The 18,604-nt window shown below is 43.2% G+C and overlaps 1 protein-coding gene across 10 annotated transcripts in view; it reads left to right on the top strand.

Moving 5' to 3' along the window:
- The window catches only part of TOX2 (TOX high mobility group box family member 2), a 351,224-nt gene that overhangs the window by 174,964 nt on the left and 157,656 nt on the right, over positions 1–18,604 (top strand). For all 10 annotated transcript variants that reach the window (XM_061631668.1, XM_061631663.1, XM_061631661.1 and 7 more), the window contains one exon: positions 16,099–16,344. In XM_061631668.1, the coding sequence (XP_061487652.1) occupies positions 16,099–16,344 (246 nt within the window). The remainder of the gene's footprint in view (positions 1–16,098; positions 16,345–18,604) is intronic.

Here is an 18,604-nt window from a genome sequence, read left to right as displayed (position 1 = left end):
TGCCCTGATTTTTAGAAGTGGTGCAATACTACAGATCTGATGTACTGCAAGACATGAATCAGAAAAATTCTATTAAAAAATCTCTTGAATGGCTGACACGGGAGTATTATCTGCAATGATTAATTTGACTCGGTCATTATGAACACAGACAAGTCTGACAAAATTGCATTTCATTCCCCGCTGAATTCATAAAATCGCTGTACACATAATAAGAAGTTATAGTCCTGTGCTATCCACTATATTTGACAGGGTTTCAGCTCTGGAAAAGGGGAAGAAAAGAGAGACTGGGGAGAGGGGATTGGGAAGCTGTTTAAAAGCCTACAATTTATTTTGCTACAGAGGGCATGTCACAAATACGCACTTCAGGTTTCCTGTTAAAAGTTACATTGAAAGTCACTTTGGGGGACCTGGAAGTGACTGCTGTGCTGCTCCCAGGGACAATGACAGGCTCCTCTATTTAATTTGGGGATGGCGGGAACGCATAAAATGCACTGGTGAAGAAAGCTGTCTTTGTCAAAATTCTCTTTTCTGCTCTGCTACTGAAACCATAGGAGTCCTGTTATCCTTTGCAGATGGTCACCCTAGTGAGAACGCTCAATCCCCAGTTATACACTGTTATTGGAAAAGAATAGCACTTTGCTACTGTCCTTATCCTGGTTCACTGCTGTCTTCAAATGGACATACAACCTCATTGTACCTGTCCTTGCTATAGAATCCATGAGAAACCTAGATGAGGAACACTGGTGAGAAGATGTCATCTCTGCATGGAGCTTTTCTTGCTCTCTTTTGGTGTGTTACTTAATCCTATCAAAGTACGTTGACCCCTATTCTTTTTTTTGGGGGGGGGAGTAAGGAACCTAGCAAGTTAGATCTCATGGCAGTGGAATTGTGTTTTAGAACAGCAGTTGCAAATGGTAGAGGTTCACGAGTGGGATGCTACGTGGAACATTGGCAGACTAGCAGCCGTGAGTTCTTAATTGTGGACAGGTTAGCAATGCGTGATGAAGAGGGCTTGGCTTTGTGGCTATGGGTTAGTAAAATGGTTGGGGGACTACTGTTTTTGAAATTTTGATAGTAGCATGACATGTGGAATATGCTGTGGAGACAGTGGCTCTCCCACAAGAATACTACGAAGGGATGCAGACACCCACCGTGTCCCATTTTACAGTGACAGATACAGTAAATTTATATTGCTTCACCAGTTTTCCTTGCACTTTGCCAGAAACAATTTCTGTCTTGCTTTCTCTCTTAAACTTGTGTTTGCCTCTAAATGTTATTTGACCAGGCAAATATTTACCTCCAATAATGATGAAAATCTCCATCCTGCTAACTGTGAATAACATTCTTTGAATCAATGTTTGTCTGAAGCTTCCAGGATCCCAGCAGATAATCACAGAGAACATGACTTGACAGAGAATTGGGGTCACTTGATATTTGTCAGGTTTCTAAGGAAAGCATTTTCTCCAAATTCTTGCTTTGCCAAGTAATTTTTTTTGTGATTAACAACTGCACACAATGTCTATCTTGATGGAGTTGCTTGTCTTTAGAATTGAAAGCACTTTTCATTTACAACCCATTTTACATGTGTGGGGAACTGAGGCATAAGAAAAAGAATTATTTTCAAAGTTATTCAGTAAAAAATGCCACAGATAACAGGATTTGTACAAGATTACATTTGTGTGGCATCTGGAATGATCAGATGCAAAAGAGGACAGGGATCCTGTATCTTTAACAGTTACATAGAATAGGGAAATTTGGCAAGGACATCTGTAAGGATGGCATCCACTGGCCAGTGCCATTTCAAAAGCATTCCGTTAACCTAACAGGCTGACATCGAGTCGGGTTTGTTCTGTATCTGTTAGCCACTGCTTTTACTGATCTGTGTTTTTTTACTTGGACAAAATTTTTGATATTAATATTGATATTTTAAAAGGAAATATCAATATTTTGAAGGAAATACCGCTATGTCCTTTTAAAATATTGATATTTTGAAGGAAATACCAATATTTTAAAAGGAAATATCAATAAATTATCATTGTTACAATCGATTTTTTAGAGGTGGATTTTTTTAAAAAAAGTTCGCTTTCAAAAATAGCCACGGAAATTAGCTACATTAAAATCTGATCCTCAGTGATTGAAAATAAGTGAATTAATGGAAAATTCGGTACCAAATCTGAATTAGGTGGAATTCTAGCACATCCCTAGGCAGATGTTCTTACCTCTGTAGGCCAGTCTGCTACGGTTCCCTTTTATGGACAACATAAAAGGCATAGAAGCCCTGTCTGCTTTTGCAGTTGGCTGCCCTAATGAGATCTGAAAGGGGGTTAGTCTTAACAGGTGTAGCAAAAGGTCACCACCCACACCCAACTGATAGGAACTTATTAAACTTTCACTGAGAGGTCCTGGCATGCCCCAGAGCATCCCCCACTCATACCATAACTGTGGGATGATATTTATGTATTTGTCAAAATTAAGTGTGGCGACACCAACCCTGTGGATTTCCCTCCCCTTAAATATTAGGCAGGCGCCATCTCTGCTATCTTTTCAGCGCCTTTGGAAGATTTTCCTCTTTCAACAAGCCTTTTAGGTTGAGACCTATCCCAGTCTGCGTCTGTTTTAGAATTGCTTTTTTTTAAAATAATACGCTTTTAACCCTTTTTAAAAATATGTTTTTAAAGCTTTTTTAAAAAAAATGTTTTTAACGTTGTTTTGTTTTAATGTATTTTAAGGTCTGTTTTTATGATGTTTTAAAGTGTTTTTAGTGTTTCTGTTTGCCGCTCCAGGCTGCTGCTGGGAGGAAGGACAGGATATAAATCAAATAATAAAATAAATAAATAAATAATATACTTTCCCTTCAGCAACAAGTGCTATCAGAGTAGGTTACAATAAAAAGTAAAAAAAAGCCAAATCAAAAAATCTCTACATGCATAGGCATTCCTCATCCAGTTGTCCATGATCAACATGTGGATGTCAGGGTGGGGGTAGATGATGAAGCAGTGCAGAGCCAGTGCTGTGGTCCCACTCCCAATTTAAATCCTTGGATCCCCCCCTTCCATGCAATTAACGCATGAAAGGGCTATAATTGTTCCAGGATCAGTTTGTTTTTTTCTTTTACAGTGCCCCCAAAGTATATGTAGACTGAAAAGGTTTAACAGGTTTATTAAGAAAGGACTGGTGACCTTGAAGACATTTTGACCCACCACAGCAGCAATCCAGCAGGATCTGTTGGAGAACTACTTCCTCATTTTAATTGGTTCCAGAGTTGTCCTGCATGTCTGTGCTGTAATCATGGAGGCTGCTGAGCAGAGGGGACTTCCTTTCTCAATTTCTGTAGCAGATCTGCAATCCTGTTACAGCAAGAAGCTTAGAAGCTGAACAGCAAGCTCCACGAGTTGTTGTTGTTATTTTATGTATTTATATCCAAGCTTTCCCCCAAAACTGGGACTTCAAGCGGCTTCCAAAAATTAAAACTAATACAGATAAAAACATAGATAAAAACACTTAAAAGTTAAAAGGTAATTAAACTATCCATAGAATTGAAACCACCTAAGACATATCCATTTAAAAGGCCAACGATAATGATAAGTAGAGCAGCGCTCTATTAAAAGCCCTTGCGGTCAGTTCCCAAAAGTCTGTTGGAATAGCTATGGTTCTCTGAGCAGGTTCTAACTACTCTTTTCCTGTGGAAGATACTATTAAGGTCTATAATAGTATGCAGAAAAGGCTTCTGAAGCTGGTGTAACAAGGGATTTACACCAAATAAGGCTGAGGTCAAGGGTGTCTGATAGCCATTTGGAGAGGATGTAAAATCCATCTTTTCTGGAAGGCTTTTGGTGGCTGAGTTTTAATGAGGTTTCGTACTGCTACTGCTAAGATTTGTTGCAAAGGCTTTGTACTGCTGCTGCTAGAAATGGTTATTTTATTGTTTGGTATTTATTTATTTTATTGTATTTTATGGTTTATAGTTTTAATTATTGTTGAAAGCTGCCTTGAGTCTTGGAGAGGCGACATATCAGCATTTTAAAATTAATATATGAAAGTCCTTGGGCTTTTTTGTGTGCATAGTACACCCCCTCCCACAAGGACATATAGGTGGATATGTGCGATTGTCATTTCTTGTATTTCCTAGTAACATGGATAGGAATACCACCCCACTGAAAGAAAATTCTGATATGGTATCCCTATGTTACTGGAACTAATGACCTTGCACTTGTGTCTGCATGGTAGAGATGGAGACACTGTGCATACAAAACCCACACCGCAGATCCATTGTAAGAATAGTTCATGAGCTCTGGATCTTTGTGTCTCATTGGTTTTTGCCCTTAAGGGTGTGTGTGGAAGAAGGGAGTCTTGATCAGTAGCATAATTCCCTCCCTCCCACCCACACAATTATTTTCCATTGTATGCCAGTGATGTGAGTCTTCTGGAATCTTTTGAAATTAAAAATTTTCTTATGAAAATTGCATCGGGAAATTTTCTGGTGCCTTAGAGAGTGATCTAATTTACCATGTTTATTTTATTTGTATTTAGCAAACAAAGCTAAAGAAAGTACCCCATGTTAATCTTTTGTCACAATACCTAAGTATTTGACCTGAAATGTTTGAGAAAAAGAATTTAAAGACATTCATGTGGTTTAAATGTTATGTAGAAATTGTTGCTGCAATATTTTAAGACAATAGCATGTACTTCCTTACATTGTTTACATTTAAGAAATAAACAAAGGTACTGAAAACTGTTCACAAGCAACCCAACCACTAATCTGTTTGGCATCCATTCATTACTAGTAAACTGAATGAAATGGAAAATTTTCCATAGAAGAATACAGCACAGGGGCGGGGGAGAATCCATTTTGGACAATTTTCTGTCCCTTGCTACTGCTTTATGCATCCCCTTTGGGGGGCTCCCATGAACTGTAGAACTGTATTCTCCCTCCTGTAGAATAATTCTGGAATAGCTACAGGTGTATTCTGCAGAGTGGAAAGAAAGATTATTCCAATGCATCTCCTGTGTACCTAACTCCATGAACTGAATGGCATTGTGCAGTACTCTGATAAGTCCAGAACAGAGAGACAATTGTTTTATTCCAGCCTATTGGATGTAGCAAACAGAGCACTGTTCCTTTGTCAAATATATACTTAAGCATGGCAAGACATTTACACTGAAAATGCTCAGGGCTGCTTGTAACTTGCTCAAACCTGGCTTCCAAATTTTCAAGTAAAAAACACTAGCCTATATGTTCAAGAGTATAGTTCTTTTCAGAAGCTGTTTAAATTTATCTGCTTTTGGTATCTTAAGTATTCATTTGTGCTCTGTCAATTAGATGCTTTTGTATCTATGTGACATCTGAACACTGTCCTGAATTTTGGACACAAAGCCTGAAGCTCAGTTTAAAGGAATTTAACTCTTGGATTGTTTCTAAGTTGCTGGAATTTCAGTGCTTTTCAAAAATAATTTGTCTTCCTTATCTTCTATTTTATCTTCTTTTCTCCATCTTCCATCTCCTTAAAACACAATCACTGCTCTGATGAAACATCTAAAGAGTAAAGAACCATTGTCCAGAATAAGATTGGAGATTGCTCGTTGGCCTGTATGCATTTGTCTATATAATATCTTCAGACTTTGTCCCAGTAATAGAAATTGCTGTGAAGTACTTTTACGACTTCTGCTGAGTCACACAAAAATGTTTCCAGTGGGGAAAATCTCACCGTTGAAATTTAACAAAATTCTTCTCTCTCCTGCCTTTAGACTATTATGCAACTATGGGCCAGTGTGTTTAATTCTTCATTCTTCTCCTGTTTGCACGTAAATTAAGCTATAAGCCGTAACATCAACTTTTGCATTATACTTAAGTGCATTATTACAAAGTGTTACAGAGGCCCAACTGGCCTCGACTAAAAGTTGGGCATTTAGTGTCACTGGTCCCATGCTCTGGAATGCTCTTCCAGCAGAGATTCGACACTCATCTTCACTTTTGACTTTCAGGTGTCTCTTGAAGACTATATTGTACTGACAGGCTTTTGCAGCTGTTTAAAATGTTATTTGAGTAGCCAGACATTTTAACAAATGTTTTGTATTGTTTTTAAATGTTGCTGTACACCATCCTGATGCAAGAGGACAGAATACAAATACTTTTATAAATAAATAATTCATAGTTCTTTTGTGTAATTATCTCCTTGTAGTGCCCGTAATATTTCTCCTCCTTTCTGTGTTTCCAACTTCCCAGGATCCCCCTCTAGTCTCATGAGTTCCAACTTGTTCATTTCATTGCAGTTCACCTTTGTAGTAGAAAACTTCTTTTTTTATATAACTTTCATAACTTTTTTTTTAAAGCTGCCCTGGCAACTCTGCATACAACTCATGATTCCAGGTTAATTTCCCCTACCCCATTGCCTTTCTTTAGGTAACCCCCAGGATTGTATTATGTCCCTCAATACCTCTTCATATTCCTGTTTTAAAAATGTCATTGACTTGCTCTATTGGATTTTCTGTATTGCTCTCTCCCCTTTTCTGGGGTTGAAATAATCCGAGCATTCCTAGATAGCATATCTGATAGCATCATGCAAATATCATGGCAGGAAATAGAATGGATACAAGAAAGCAAGTGGCAAGAACCACAAATATGTGTAGTTTTTAAAGAGCTGGTGGTAATATTAGACAGTTGTAGGTACCAGTTTCAGAATCAATGCTATGTATGTAACGTCATAGTTTGGCATAGAACTGGTTCACTTGCAGAGCAATCCTAACTATTGAAAACTGGCGTAATTTATGCCAGTGTAACTTGCATAACACCAGTTTAAGTTACCCCTATTCCAAACTCTCTTCATGTCCGGTTCAGAGCGGGAACCACGAGTTGGAGACGAGGGTGCAAGGAACTCTTGCTTTATTAACGTAATGGATACATCAATGGCTGAGCGCCTCATAGAAAAGACCCTATGCTAACTCACTACAAGTCCCTAACTACCCTCTAGACATGCTGTGCAATGTGTGATGAAAGTTGACTCAGTGCCCCATTCACAGCGCTGCAGTCTTAAATAGGAGAGGTCTTGGAGCGTAACCTCTCACTCCTTCACACAGACGCCCTCTGCCCTGTCCGCTTCTCCCTACGTCGTGAGCGCGGTGAAGGGGAACGAGTCTCCATGGGATCATCTGACAAAACAGGGTTCTCATCTGCAGGTGGGGAAGTAGAGGGCTGGGAAGCGTCGGGCGTCTCTAGGATACTGCTTGGCACAGGAGGAGTTACTGCTCTTTCGGAATCCGCCCCTAATGGCTCCGTGGGGGTGCTTGATGGCTGAGCACTGTCCCATTGAGGGGCAGGGCCATCCGTGGGAACTGGCGGGGCGGGTAGCTTGCTCTCTTTCTCAAGGTCTGGGCTAGACGCAACAACAGCTGGATCGTCTATGCCCACTGACGGCTGAGGCGCCTGGAACTCATACCTTCCGCCTCCATGATCCTCAGGAGGGAGGCTGGGCTCAACACCCCTGGGCTCAACACTTCAAGAGGAATTTGACTTACACCACTCTTTTTTGCCAGCTAAGTTCCACTGGATTGCTAGGTGTGGCTGAGCTGAAGGGGTATAAGGAGATCCTTGCCCTGTCCCTCCCTGCCATGTACCCTGAATATCCCGTTTGGGGGACTTATGTCAGCGTAAGTTCTTATGGCTGTGACAGGGTAAGAGACTTGTGCTGGCTGAGCCCTGGCTCTCAATTGGGAATGCCCAAGATCCACCAAATCCACGCACTCTAATCCCAGTGGGTGTTGGGCTTTTATTGCAGTGGAGGTTCATTAAAATGGTATCCAACTAAACTAAATACATGCAAAGAAATGTACAAATTGCCATGGCTCTCTGACTGAAATTACACTTATGATGTGGTGATTGCTGCAGAAAAAGAGTAGCATCCCTGTTATAGTTGCATTGGACAGTGTTTGGACACTGAGTGGATGAGACCCTTTGTATCTCACTTAGTTTTATTCTGTTGGGGAGAGGGTTCAAGAAAACTAGTTATTTAGACTGCCACATCACAGAGGGTAACAGGAATTTCATGGCCCCTGAATCAATACAACAAAAAATGCTATTGTCTGCATCATTGTTCTTATGCTTTACAAAATATCAACTGAATCAGTGGTCTATAGTGCTCTGTCGCAGGGTTTGCGGCCTATTGCCGAAATAAAACACAAACACCATCCATTGGGTTAAATCATGGGCCACTTTATTAAACAGAATCAATTAGAATAATGAACCTGCAGAGGGGAAATCAAGTGCGGGGGCATTCTGATGATCCAGGCAAAGCCTGCTTGCAGCCATAGGGCGACCAAACCTTGCCAGACCCTGGTTCAGGCCACACCCTGAAGATGTGTAGGGGGTCCAACCCACATCACCGCCCCCCGGAGCCCTGAAACTCCGAGCGGATGAGGCACGTTTGCCCCAAAGGTGGCCTGTATTCTGCCCCCGGGCCGTATAGCCCTGAGCTGCAGGCCTCCGGACTGCCTATCACCCCCAAAGGTGCCTAAAGGTGTCACCTAGCTGCCCTTTCCCTTTTAACCTTTTCCTGCACTTCTTTGCCACAAAAGGGGGACAAGCCTCTGCTTAGTCTCCCTTTACCCCACACCCAATAAGAATTTCGTGCAGACCCCTCTGCAGGTCCATCAGGAAGATGCCATCATTGCCTCACCAACTGCATGTCCGCACATGCCTGCCACTGAGGGCCTTGCCCTCCATGTCTGACCACAGCAGACGACCTGAGGCTACTGTGGCCTCAACTGCATGTCCTCACATGCCTGCCACTGAGGGCCTTGCCCTCCCTGTCTGACCACAGCAGACAACCAGAGGCTATCGTGGCCGCAACTGCATGTCCTCACATGCCTGCCACTGAGGGCCTTGCCCTCCATGTCCAACCACAGCAGACGACCAGAGGCTATCGTGGCCTCAACTGCATGTCCTCACATGCCTGCCACTGAGGGCCTTGCCCTTCAGTAACCAAGGTCATTCCCACCCAGGGGACTGACCACCACCTGCAGAACCTTCCACCCTGAACCCTGCTGGAACAACATGGGTAGGAGACCATCCCAGCGCATACTCTGTCGACCCAGCCACCAAACCGTGGCCCACCATCAGAGGCCCAGCTGTGAACCAATGTGCATTTGCGGCCCTAAGGCCAGCCTATAAGATCATGCCATGGCTGCAGAGTAGGCTGCGCATCTGCTCCATCCCCATCCAGCAACCTGCCAAAAACAGAAACAATCGTGAACAGTTGGGTCCCGGACCTTCAGACTTGCCCCAGGGGTGAATGTATTCATGCGCCCCCTTCTTCCACCTCCTGACGGCCTGCACCTGCATATACAAAACCAAATAGACCGTCCCAGGTAGGCAATCCCACTGCCGGGTAGGGAACCCCAATTCCGGAGAAGCATGTCCCATAACCCACATGGGTCTGCTCCCAGCCACTGCGACACTAGACCGAAACTTTATGAGGGAAGATCCCTCCCCCTGAATATCAGACACTAGGCCTGTAGCTTCAGGCCAAAGACACTATGATGTCCTCATGGGGAAGTGTCCAGTCCTGGGGCAGGATAAAATAATGGAGTGACTCTTGTACCCCTGGTCTGCCTGGAAACAAACTTCGGACCACAGGATGGCTCGCAGGGAAGTCTGACCTGGACCCAAACACCCCCACCCCCCATCCGGAAGGCTCCAAAATTAAGTGCGAGGGCCGCTGCATGCAACTGCTGAGCTTTGAAGCATGATGGTCACAGGGCACCTCCCTGATCTACAATCCCTGGCGGGTCAGGTGAACACGGATGATGAGGATAAGGGGTATGGGGGTGTGCATGGGCCAGCCAGCCAGCACATGACATATCCCAAGCCGTCTGAATGGTCCCAAAGGCCCCCTGCCAACCTCCCTAGTGACACACTGACAGACAAGCTTTACTCCTACCATCCGTGATGAATTCCAGGACGTGATTCATAGGAATAGGCCACACTTTGCATAGCCCCTGCCAGCCCCTAACTCCCAGGAATCCCCTCCTGCCCTCTGATAGCTGGTGAGCATGCTGGGGCAGCAGATAGGCATATGGCCATCTCTGACTCCCCTCCCCCATCTCCCAGTATGCGGTATGGGACTAGCAGAGTCGGTCCTTCCTCTAACTGAAACACCATTGATGCACTGCAGGAAAGGAGGGGGCCACACTGCAGGTTGGCGCATAAGGCAGCCAAAACCCTGAACCTGTGGTAAGGCTGTGAAATCCCTGTTATGGCACCATAAACCCCACCACAGAAGGCCCCCAATACCTGAAGGGCAGAAAGCAAACACTTTCCCAGCCCCTGAAAACTCCAGGATCTTGATCTGCAACAGTTCAAGCTTTTCCCAGGCAGCTTGCAGCCCTGGGTCCAAAAGTCAATTTTAATACCCTGGAAGGTGAACACTGGGGCAGGATCCTCCATTTTCCCAGCTGCCAAAAGAACCCCCCAGTTCATAGCTACGCTATAAACTGTGCCATCAAGCGCTAACATGCACCCAAAGTCTGCCCTACCCGAGAACTGTAAATCATGAAAATAGTGCCCCACCGCTTCTGAGCCCTCTCGTCTCCTGGCTGTCCTTTCCAAGAAGGGGCTGAAGTGCTCCATGCAAGAATACAGCAGCCCATAGGTAATGCTCTGCTGCATAGTTGACCTAAAAGGCAAAACTCAGCAGCTCAAAATCCACCGTGTGTAACAGCTGGCAATGCCGGCAGATTAGCTGCCACACTTGCCCATAAGGCATCTCTGCCACAGGTGCGCACTATATTGAATGAAGTGTAGTGCACTGTGCATAGACTATCTGGTATGAAGCCATCACTGACTGACCCCACTTGTATGACGGATGGTGAATCAGGTAGACTTCGCCCACTGCCCCTTTGGGCACTATACGGGGGGGGGGATTGTGAGAGCAGAGGTAGGGGATGATGGGAAGGGGCCAATAACCCTGCCCAACTGTATGTCTTTATCAATTCTCCTCTGGACCAGTGTGTCCATACCTAAGACTGATTTAAGTTTGCTGGCCATAAGGGCAAGCCGGGGGCCACCGTATAGGATCCAGAAAAATCGCATAATAAAGAAAAACCTGCCTAATAAAACGAGTCTCCCCATTACTGGGCAGTCTGCAAGCAAGGTCCATAGCACCTCGAGCTTAGCTGGGAAGGGACACTTTTCTTGAGCAGCCTCTGCTGGGGGCTGCTTCCCACTCCTTTGAGGGGCCCTGGCCCCACATATCCTTCTAGCCTGTTGTTGTGCCTTTAATTGCAGGTTCGTATTCAGCAGTTATTAGATGGCATGGAGTTGAGCAATGTCATCTTCTAATGTCTGCATTTCAAATGACTCTTAAAAGCACAGGACTAGTGGCCTGTAAAAAAGGTGGCCACCTTATCCACAGACCAGTTTGTAAACTAGCTAAAGAGAAGATGCAAGCAAATGTGCAGCCTGCACATGATTGCTGAAAAGAATTCCATTATGTTTAAATAATTTACTCAGAAAAATATGAATTGGACCAATTCTATGCATACTTACTTATGAGAAAATCCCCCTGAGTATATTGTTACCTCTTCCCACGGGAGGGTGCATGTGATTGCACACATACAGCAGAATCCTATGTATGGTTACTCAGAATATCGCAGATTAAATGGGTTTTAGGACTGAGGTGTATGGGACTTAACTGATGGAAAGGTTTGTATATTTTTACTTGGGTTTTGAAGAACGTATTTGGGGAGGAGAAGCTTAACAGTGAAAAAGAGGGGATGAGTTCCCTTTGCATTTTGGAGTTGAGGTAGTTTTGGAGGTGAAGTTGCAGCACTAACTGGGATCCTTACTGGCTCCTGCAGCCTCCTTTCTATCTCCGGCTGCCACCCGCCCTCCTCAAAAAGCCTCTGCTCTTTGTAATTACATAGCATTGCTCCCATCCAAATGGCTGCTACATTATGACAGAGCATCTTTAGGGTATTCTGCACAAACAAATAGCGGCCACGGGCAGCAGGAGGGTGCGGGAGTGCAGGCAAATGTTGCCCCTCTCTGAACTTTCCTGGTTTGCAAAAACAGTGTGGAAGAGGAATGGCCTTCTCAGTACATCCCTTAATAAAAGCATCCCCACAGATGGCTGTCCGATAGCCCATTACCTCTCTGGGTAATTGGTAAATGAAAAGTAACATTTAATTTAAACTAAAAATAAACTTCAGTATCAAGAAAAGGAGTCTATTCCTATTTCACTTTCTGTAATGGGAAAGGGGACTGAGGGCTGAACCTGGGAACCCTCTGCATGCAAAGCAAGTGATCTGTTACTGAGCTACAATCCTCCATCTCCAGGGTCCGAGATCCCTGTAAATGGTAAAATAATCCTAGCAATAACAGCAGATGAAATGCATTGGCTCTGTTCCACTGTTGAGGCATCTGCAAGCAGGTACAAGGTACATCCTTGTACAGGTACATCCTTGAGACATACACATGGGACATTTAGGTAGGATAAAATTCCCCTTTATGTAGCTGCCCCACTCAGTGCACCAAACACACACACACCACCCGGCTGTACCTGCGCTCCTACGGCCCAGGCTTTACCTGCGTTGCTACCACGCAGGCTTTACCCATGCAGCTACCGCCCAGGCTTTACCTGAGCTACTACCGCCCAGGCTTTACCTGTGCTGCTACCACCCAGGCTTTACCTGCGCTGCTACCGCCCAGGCTTTACCTGTGCAGCTACCACCCAGGCTTTACCTATGTTACCACCACCCCAGCTTTACTTATGCTACTATTCTGCTAAAGTCGGCGGTGGGGGCCTGAGGCCGGCTTGACCGTCCCTTAGCGCTAGCCTCCCCCCCCAGCAAGAGCTCACAAAAACAAATTTAAATGTCCTGGCCTGAGTGCCTGCTGTGCCACTCCCAGAGTCGCTGCCGTGCCTCGCCGCTGCGCCTCGCCGCCGCCGCTGCACGCAAAGGCCTGGCCTAAGGAAAGGCCAGGGACAGCTCCACGTGTGCTGAAGGCGCCACGCACGCTCTCAGAAGGCCTCGCCGCCGCCGCCGTTAGGCCTCCCGCGGTCAGAAGGCCTCACCACCGCTGTTGTGAGGCCTCAAGGCTGCCGAGCTGGGAGCCTCGCAGCAGTTGCCGGCGCTGGAAGGCCTCACAGCGCTGCAGGCCTTGCCGCACCAAAAAGCCTCGCCACCGCCAAAATTCAAAGGAGGGCGGGAGGCTGGTGGAGTGGCCTTAAATGGCCTTCAGCTGCCCCGCCTCCTTTCTGCGTGTCACGCCGGTGCTGCGTGCACACACACACACCCTTGATGGTGGCCTGAGCTTCGGCTGCAGCCACAAACTCGCCCCTTTGCCCGGCAAGTACCGGGCACGGAACGGGATTCTCAAAATGTGTCATAAAATAGCAATTCACCCCTTCCCAAATGTTAGGATAAACAGGATTCAGTTCGCATTGCTCATTCTCATCATCAATGTAATGGCAGCAGATCAAAAGGAAAGTCAGGATCAGGCTTATGAGAGACTGTGTTATGCTTTAAGATGCCAGAGCATATAGCTGAGGGTGGGGGTAGGGGATGGGTGATAAATCCATTGATTTCATTTGACTTATGTAGGTTAAAATGATGTTCTTGGTTTCCCCATTGCCCTTACACAAATACAAATGTCTGCACTCAACTGGGGGTGCATGCAAACGTTCTCTGTTCTCTCTGTCAACATTTTTCATGTGGTCTCCTTGATGGAATAAGTAATGATGAAATAGAAAAAAGGGGTGGGGCTGAGGGAGAGATCCAGGGCCATCTTAAGTTGCAGAATCCATACACTGAGCTCCCAAGTATGAAGCAGCTTCTTTTGCCCTCCATGTCAGGGGCATTTTGTTGGGGGAGGAGATGTACATTCCCACTACATGTCAGTGTGTCCAAGCAGCAATGGCTGGTGAGGTGGTTTGCTAGGTGAAACTGCTGGCAACTCCTGGTTGGCAGTCATACCTTTAAAAACTGGGAGACATCAGTGGAGGAAAGGGACACTGCAGCCAACACTCTGCAAGTGCATAACTGCTGATTGGATATCTGCCTCTGCTGACATCTGTGCTAAGGAGACTGTCTGGTCAACAATAATGTGTTTGCATATCTCCTGGTGCTTCTAAAGGTGTGGGTGGAAATTATTCCCACCCCATCAATTGCCATTCAGCAGCTTCAGCTATTCCATCTATTCCATCTAGCCTCACGAGCCACCACTGGTCCCCAACATTGTTGTCAGTAGAGAAGCTTGCCCACAAAGAAGCTTGGTGTATGCACTGGAATTACATACAGAGGTTTTCACTGGAGCATATTTGAGTAAATTAAAATATATGCTTGTAATATCTACTGTATAAAAAAGAATGCAACTTATGCCAAACTTCAGACTCAACCTAACACCTGCAGCAAAGCACATGCGATGTAGTCAAAGTGGGATTTCTTTAATTTTGTGTGGAATTATTCAGACGTTTGACCCACCCTGTGTGGTAATATTTCATTGCATCATAATCTTTATGGATTCCTTCTAAACAGAAATGTACTCATCCAGCTATATTTTATGGGCATAGGAACTTTGATATGGAAACTTAGTTACCCCACTTGCAAATGGTGCTCCATTTATTTTTAAATGGATGTAGTAGATCCTCATCTCATGTGGATCTACCTCATTTGAAATGGATGGGACTCTCTTTTTGTACAACAGTGCTGCATGCATATTAGAGAAATGACAGGGCAATTGATTAGGGCAAAGGGATGACATCCTGCATGCAGTTACATATGCCCAATCCCATCAGAATTAATTAGGTTAAGCACAGCCATTTGAGTGCTGGATTGTATCTAAGTTTTGTCTGATACTTATGGCTTTGCCTCTCATAGTATCTGTTTAAAAATGTAGAAAGAGAATGAGTATGTATGTTGTGTATGTATACTTGCTGGCATGCATTCTTACTGTGTTGGTTGGATAGGGTCTAATTTGATTTTGATGTCTATAACTTTGATCCTAATTTTGATTCAGTTTCCATAAAACTTTAGTAGTTCATTGAAAAGCATTGTGATTCAAACAATTCTTTGACCTTGAATTGCATAGAACTAACAGAAAAGTGCAAATGATATTAATAAGATGATTGGATTCATATGCTTTATAGGGGAAAGGAAATAAGTAGTTAAAAAGAGCCTTTTTGGTGAGCTGCTCTGCAATATTACCAGAAAAGTATGTTTTCCAGAAGAGCTTTAGACCACTATTAAGTAGGAACTTCATAATTAACTAGGAGATCTTGTGCCTCTCTGCCCTCACCTCTCCATTTCAAACTCCTAGTTTCTCACGGGTTACTCTGTCCTACTGTTCAGAAACAATGAATACTAGGTACCATTTGGGCACATGACCTTTATTTGTGGTCTTAAGTTCAGTATTAAATCACAGGTCATCTCTGAAATAAGGTGCCCTGAACAATTTAGCATTTTGCACCAGGAAATCTCAGAAAAACTTTGTTACATTAATATAGATATAAAATTGTGAAATATTTCAAGAAGCTTTCTCTTTATAGTGGAACTCATTGCATTTTGTTCCCTTGTTACAGACTTCCTTCAATATTCATTCTTGGAGCTAAAGGAGCTTTATAGTACCATGAGACTTTCATTGGTACAATGTTAGATCAATTTTAAAACTGTAAAGCATAGATGTATCACCCCAAACTTGATCAACCAAGTGGTTGATCAACTAACTGGTCTTGCTGTCATCCAACTGGTTGTGTGAACTAATGGGTCTCTAATGTTTTGCCTTGTAAGCAGTTTTCTGTGTCTAAACATACTCCTCCTCAGGCTGCAAATTCCATGCACATTTACTTAAGACATACTTTCCAGTAAACAGGCATGGTGTGAGGTTGTCATGCCCCACTCAAATAATTCTATTCTTGTATTTTGTATTCTTTGTAATGTTATTACTGTAAAGAATTCATTGAAATTATGTGTGTTCTTATAATAGCTTTTGCAGAAGGAAGTAACTGTGGGCAGATTGCATATCTGGGGCTATTAATTAAGCCTTCGGACAAATGTAACATGAGAACTGCTTTGTAAGAATGTCTTCTTTTTTCAATTTTATTTTAGACATACAATGGTCAGAATGAGAATAATGAAGATTATGAAATCCCTCCCATTACTCCTCCTAACCTCCCAGACCCTTCCCTTCTTCACTTGGTGGATCATGAAACTGGATATCATTCATTGTGCCACAGTCTCCCTCCAAATAGCCTGATACCAGCATATTCCTACCAGAATATGGACCTTCCAGCCATCATGGTCTCTAACATGTTGAGCCAAGATGGACACCTTCTCTCTAGTCAGCTACCTACTGTGAGTAACCATTTCCTTTCTACTTGTGTTACATTTTACACCTTGGGTATGTACCATTAGCATCCTCTTTGGTACCCTGAAGTCCTGTTAGGTTGGTTCCAGTTAATAGAATACAATGTAGCCAAGGTGATGCCTTTTACTAGGTCAGATTCTGCTTCGGAACTGACAGCTTTTGTATTCATAATACCCCTGACTATGCAGAATGAAAAATTTTACTTGTATGCAGAGTCTTTTGGCGTATATTAAGAACCTCCATTGTATAACTGAGCCTTTCCATTCTGCTGGCCCAATAAAAAGTACACTGTTTTGTATCACTTATTTTCATTATGAAAACGACTGAGTTTAGAAGTACATTCATGAGTAAGGATGTCTTATAGGGGAATTGAATAAAGTGAGTTACCACCAATTTACCTCCTTAGGGGACTAGATCTCAGAACTTAAGTTGTACACTTAATTCCTCTATTGTCATTTGTATAGCCACACTCATAATTCTTTTCTATTCACTTTTTGGTTTGAAATTCCCTGTCTTTTTTTTTTATAAAGTTCTTGCTAATAACCAAGATGTATTCATGTGGTGGTTTTATGTTTCACTCTTTGTGTATATAATGTCATACATATTGATTTGAGCCTTTTGGGACTTGCATGTACGTGCTTTATTCTTCTTGTCTGCTTTGGCTTGATCAGTCGAAACAGAGAGAGATCTTCCCCAGCCTCCTCATTGTTTTGTTGATATAATTTAGTGGGAATATAAATACCATCACATCCATCCAAGTTACTTTATGTTGGTGGAAGTGAACATTTCTGTAGGTTAAAGTTTGCATCCAGTGTTGGACCACCTAGCTTTATGTCTGCAAACATCCATACAGCTTAATTATTTTTAAAACCTTTGCTAGAGTCCGTCCTTCATCTTTTCCTTTTGTTTACACAAGGATGTGGAATAGGGAAGTGGTCCAGGCAGGAAAACTCATACTCTCATTCTATCATCTCCCATTTACCAGTGCCTAACTGGCTGAAGCAAAATCAGGGTTTCTCCTGACCATGGACACTTGTTGTACCTCATCCCAGTAACAGAAGCAGTGTCTGCACATAATGGTAAATCATGGTTTAGTACTATGTGTGTGAGCCTGCATGGGCCCAAGGACAGAGAAAACTTGCCTTTTCTTAGAAATGATTGGGTGTTATATTGTCTACCTTCACCCTTATGTAGGGCCAGCTTAGAAGCCAGGAAGGGGTAAAAGGAAAAAAAAGGCGAGGAAGTAGAAAGAAAGAGAAGAAAGCAAATAGGGGCTCAGAAAAGACAGAGGAGCTGCCTGTTATTTTCCTCCCTCAAAGCACCAGCTTTGATTGAGTCCATTTTAGAATGGAAAGACAGGGTAGAAGTAGAGTAAATAAATAATCCATTTGAACTGATGGAAACTCTGAGGAAGCAGAGTCCATCCCACAATCTGCTAGCCTGTTGTTATGCTCATAATAATTTAAATCACTGCCTTTTGATTATTGTGATATGTTAAGAAGGTCCATGATGTTCTTTTGCATAAAATATCAGGATCTAGGTCTGGGAGAGAATTCTGAAGTGGTTGCCCAGAGCAAAGGTGAATTGTCATGGGAAGCAAAGATAAAATAAAAATAAAATCCCATATTGCATTAACTTCAGTCGTGGTTTTATGAGCAGTATGGAAATTACTATGCAGTCCTATCAGATGACTACACATTATTTCCTTCATCATTAACTTCCTTGGATGCCTCATTTTATTTATTTAAAACATTTATATCCCACCTTTCCATCAATAAGGTTCCCAATGCAGTTTACATGAAGTAATTAAAAATTCTGTCCATTTTAGATGAATCATGAAGAAAATCAGTCAGAAATTAAATGCTTCCAAATGGTTGAGCAAATAAAAAATAATTAATTGGCATCTAAAAGATATATATCATTAACATCTGATGAGCATTTTAGTATAGTGGCTCCAGTATTACCTTGGATGTGGAAAGTTCAAAGTCTCATCAAACTATGAAGTTTACTGTTTGGCTTTGAACAAATCACTAATTTCTCAGCCTAATCTCCTTCATAGTGTTTTTTAGAGTGGGTCAAACATAATGCTAAACCATGCACTGCAAAGCCAAATTGTGGTTTGTGATGCTTGAATCACTGCCATATGACAAACCATAGTTTGTAAGTGGACTTGAATCCAAGATCTGAATCCATGGTTTGAAGTTGATTGGCAAACCACAGTTCAGGCAAATTGTGGCTTGGTGTTAC

The sequence above is a fragment of the Rhineura floridana genome, chromosome 6, assembly GCF_030035675.1.
Source record: "Rhineura floridana isolate rRhiFlo1 chromosome 6, rRhiFlo1.hap2, whole genome shotgun sequence".
NCBI lineage: Eukaryota > Metazoa > Chordata > Lepidosauria > Squamata > Rhineuridae > Rhineura > Rhineura floridana.
The sequence above is the reverse complement of the archived record's forward strand: the minus strand, read 5'-3'. Positions and strand labels throughout refer to the sequence as shown.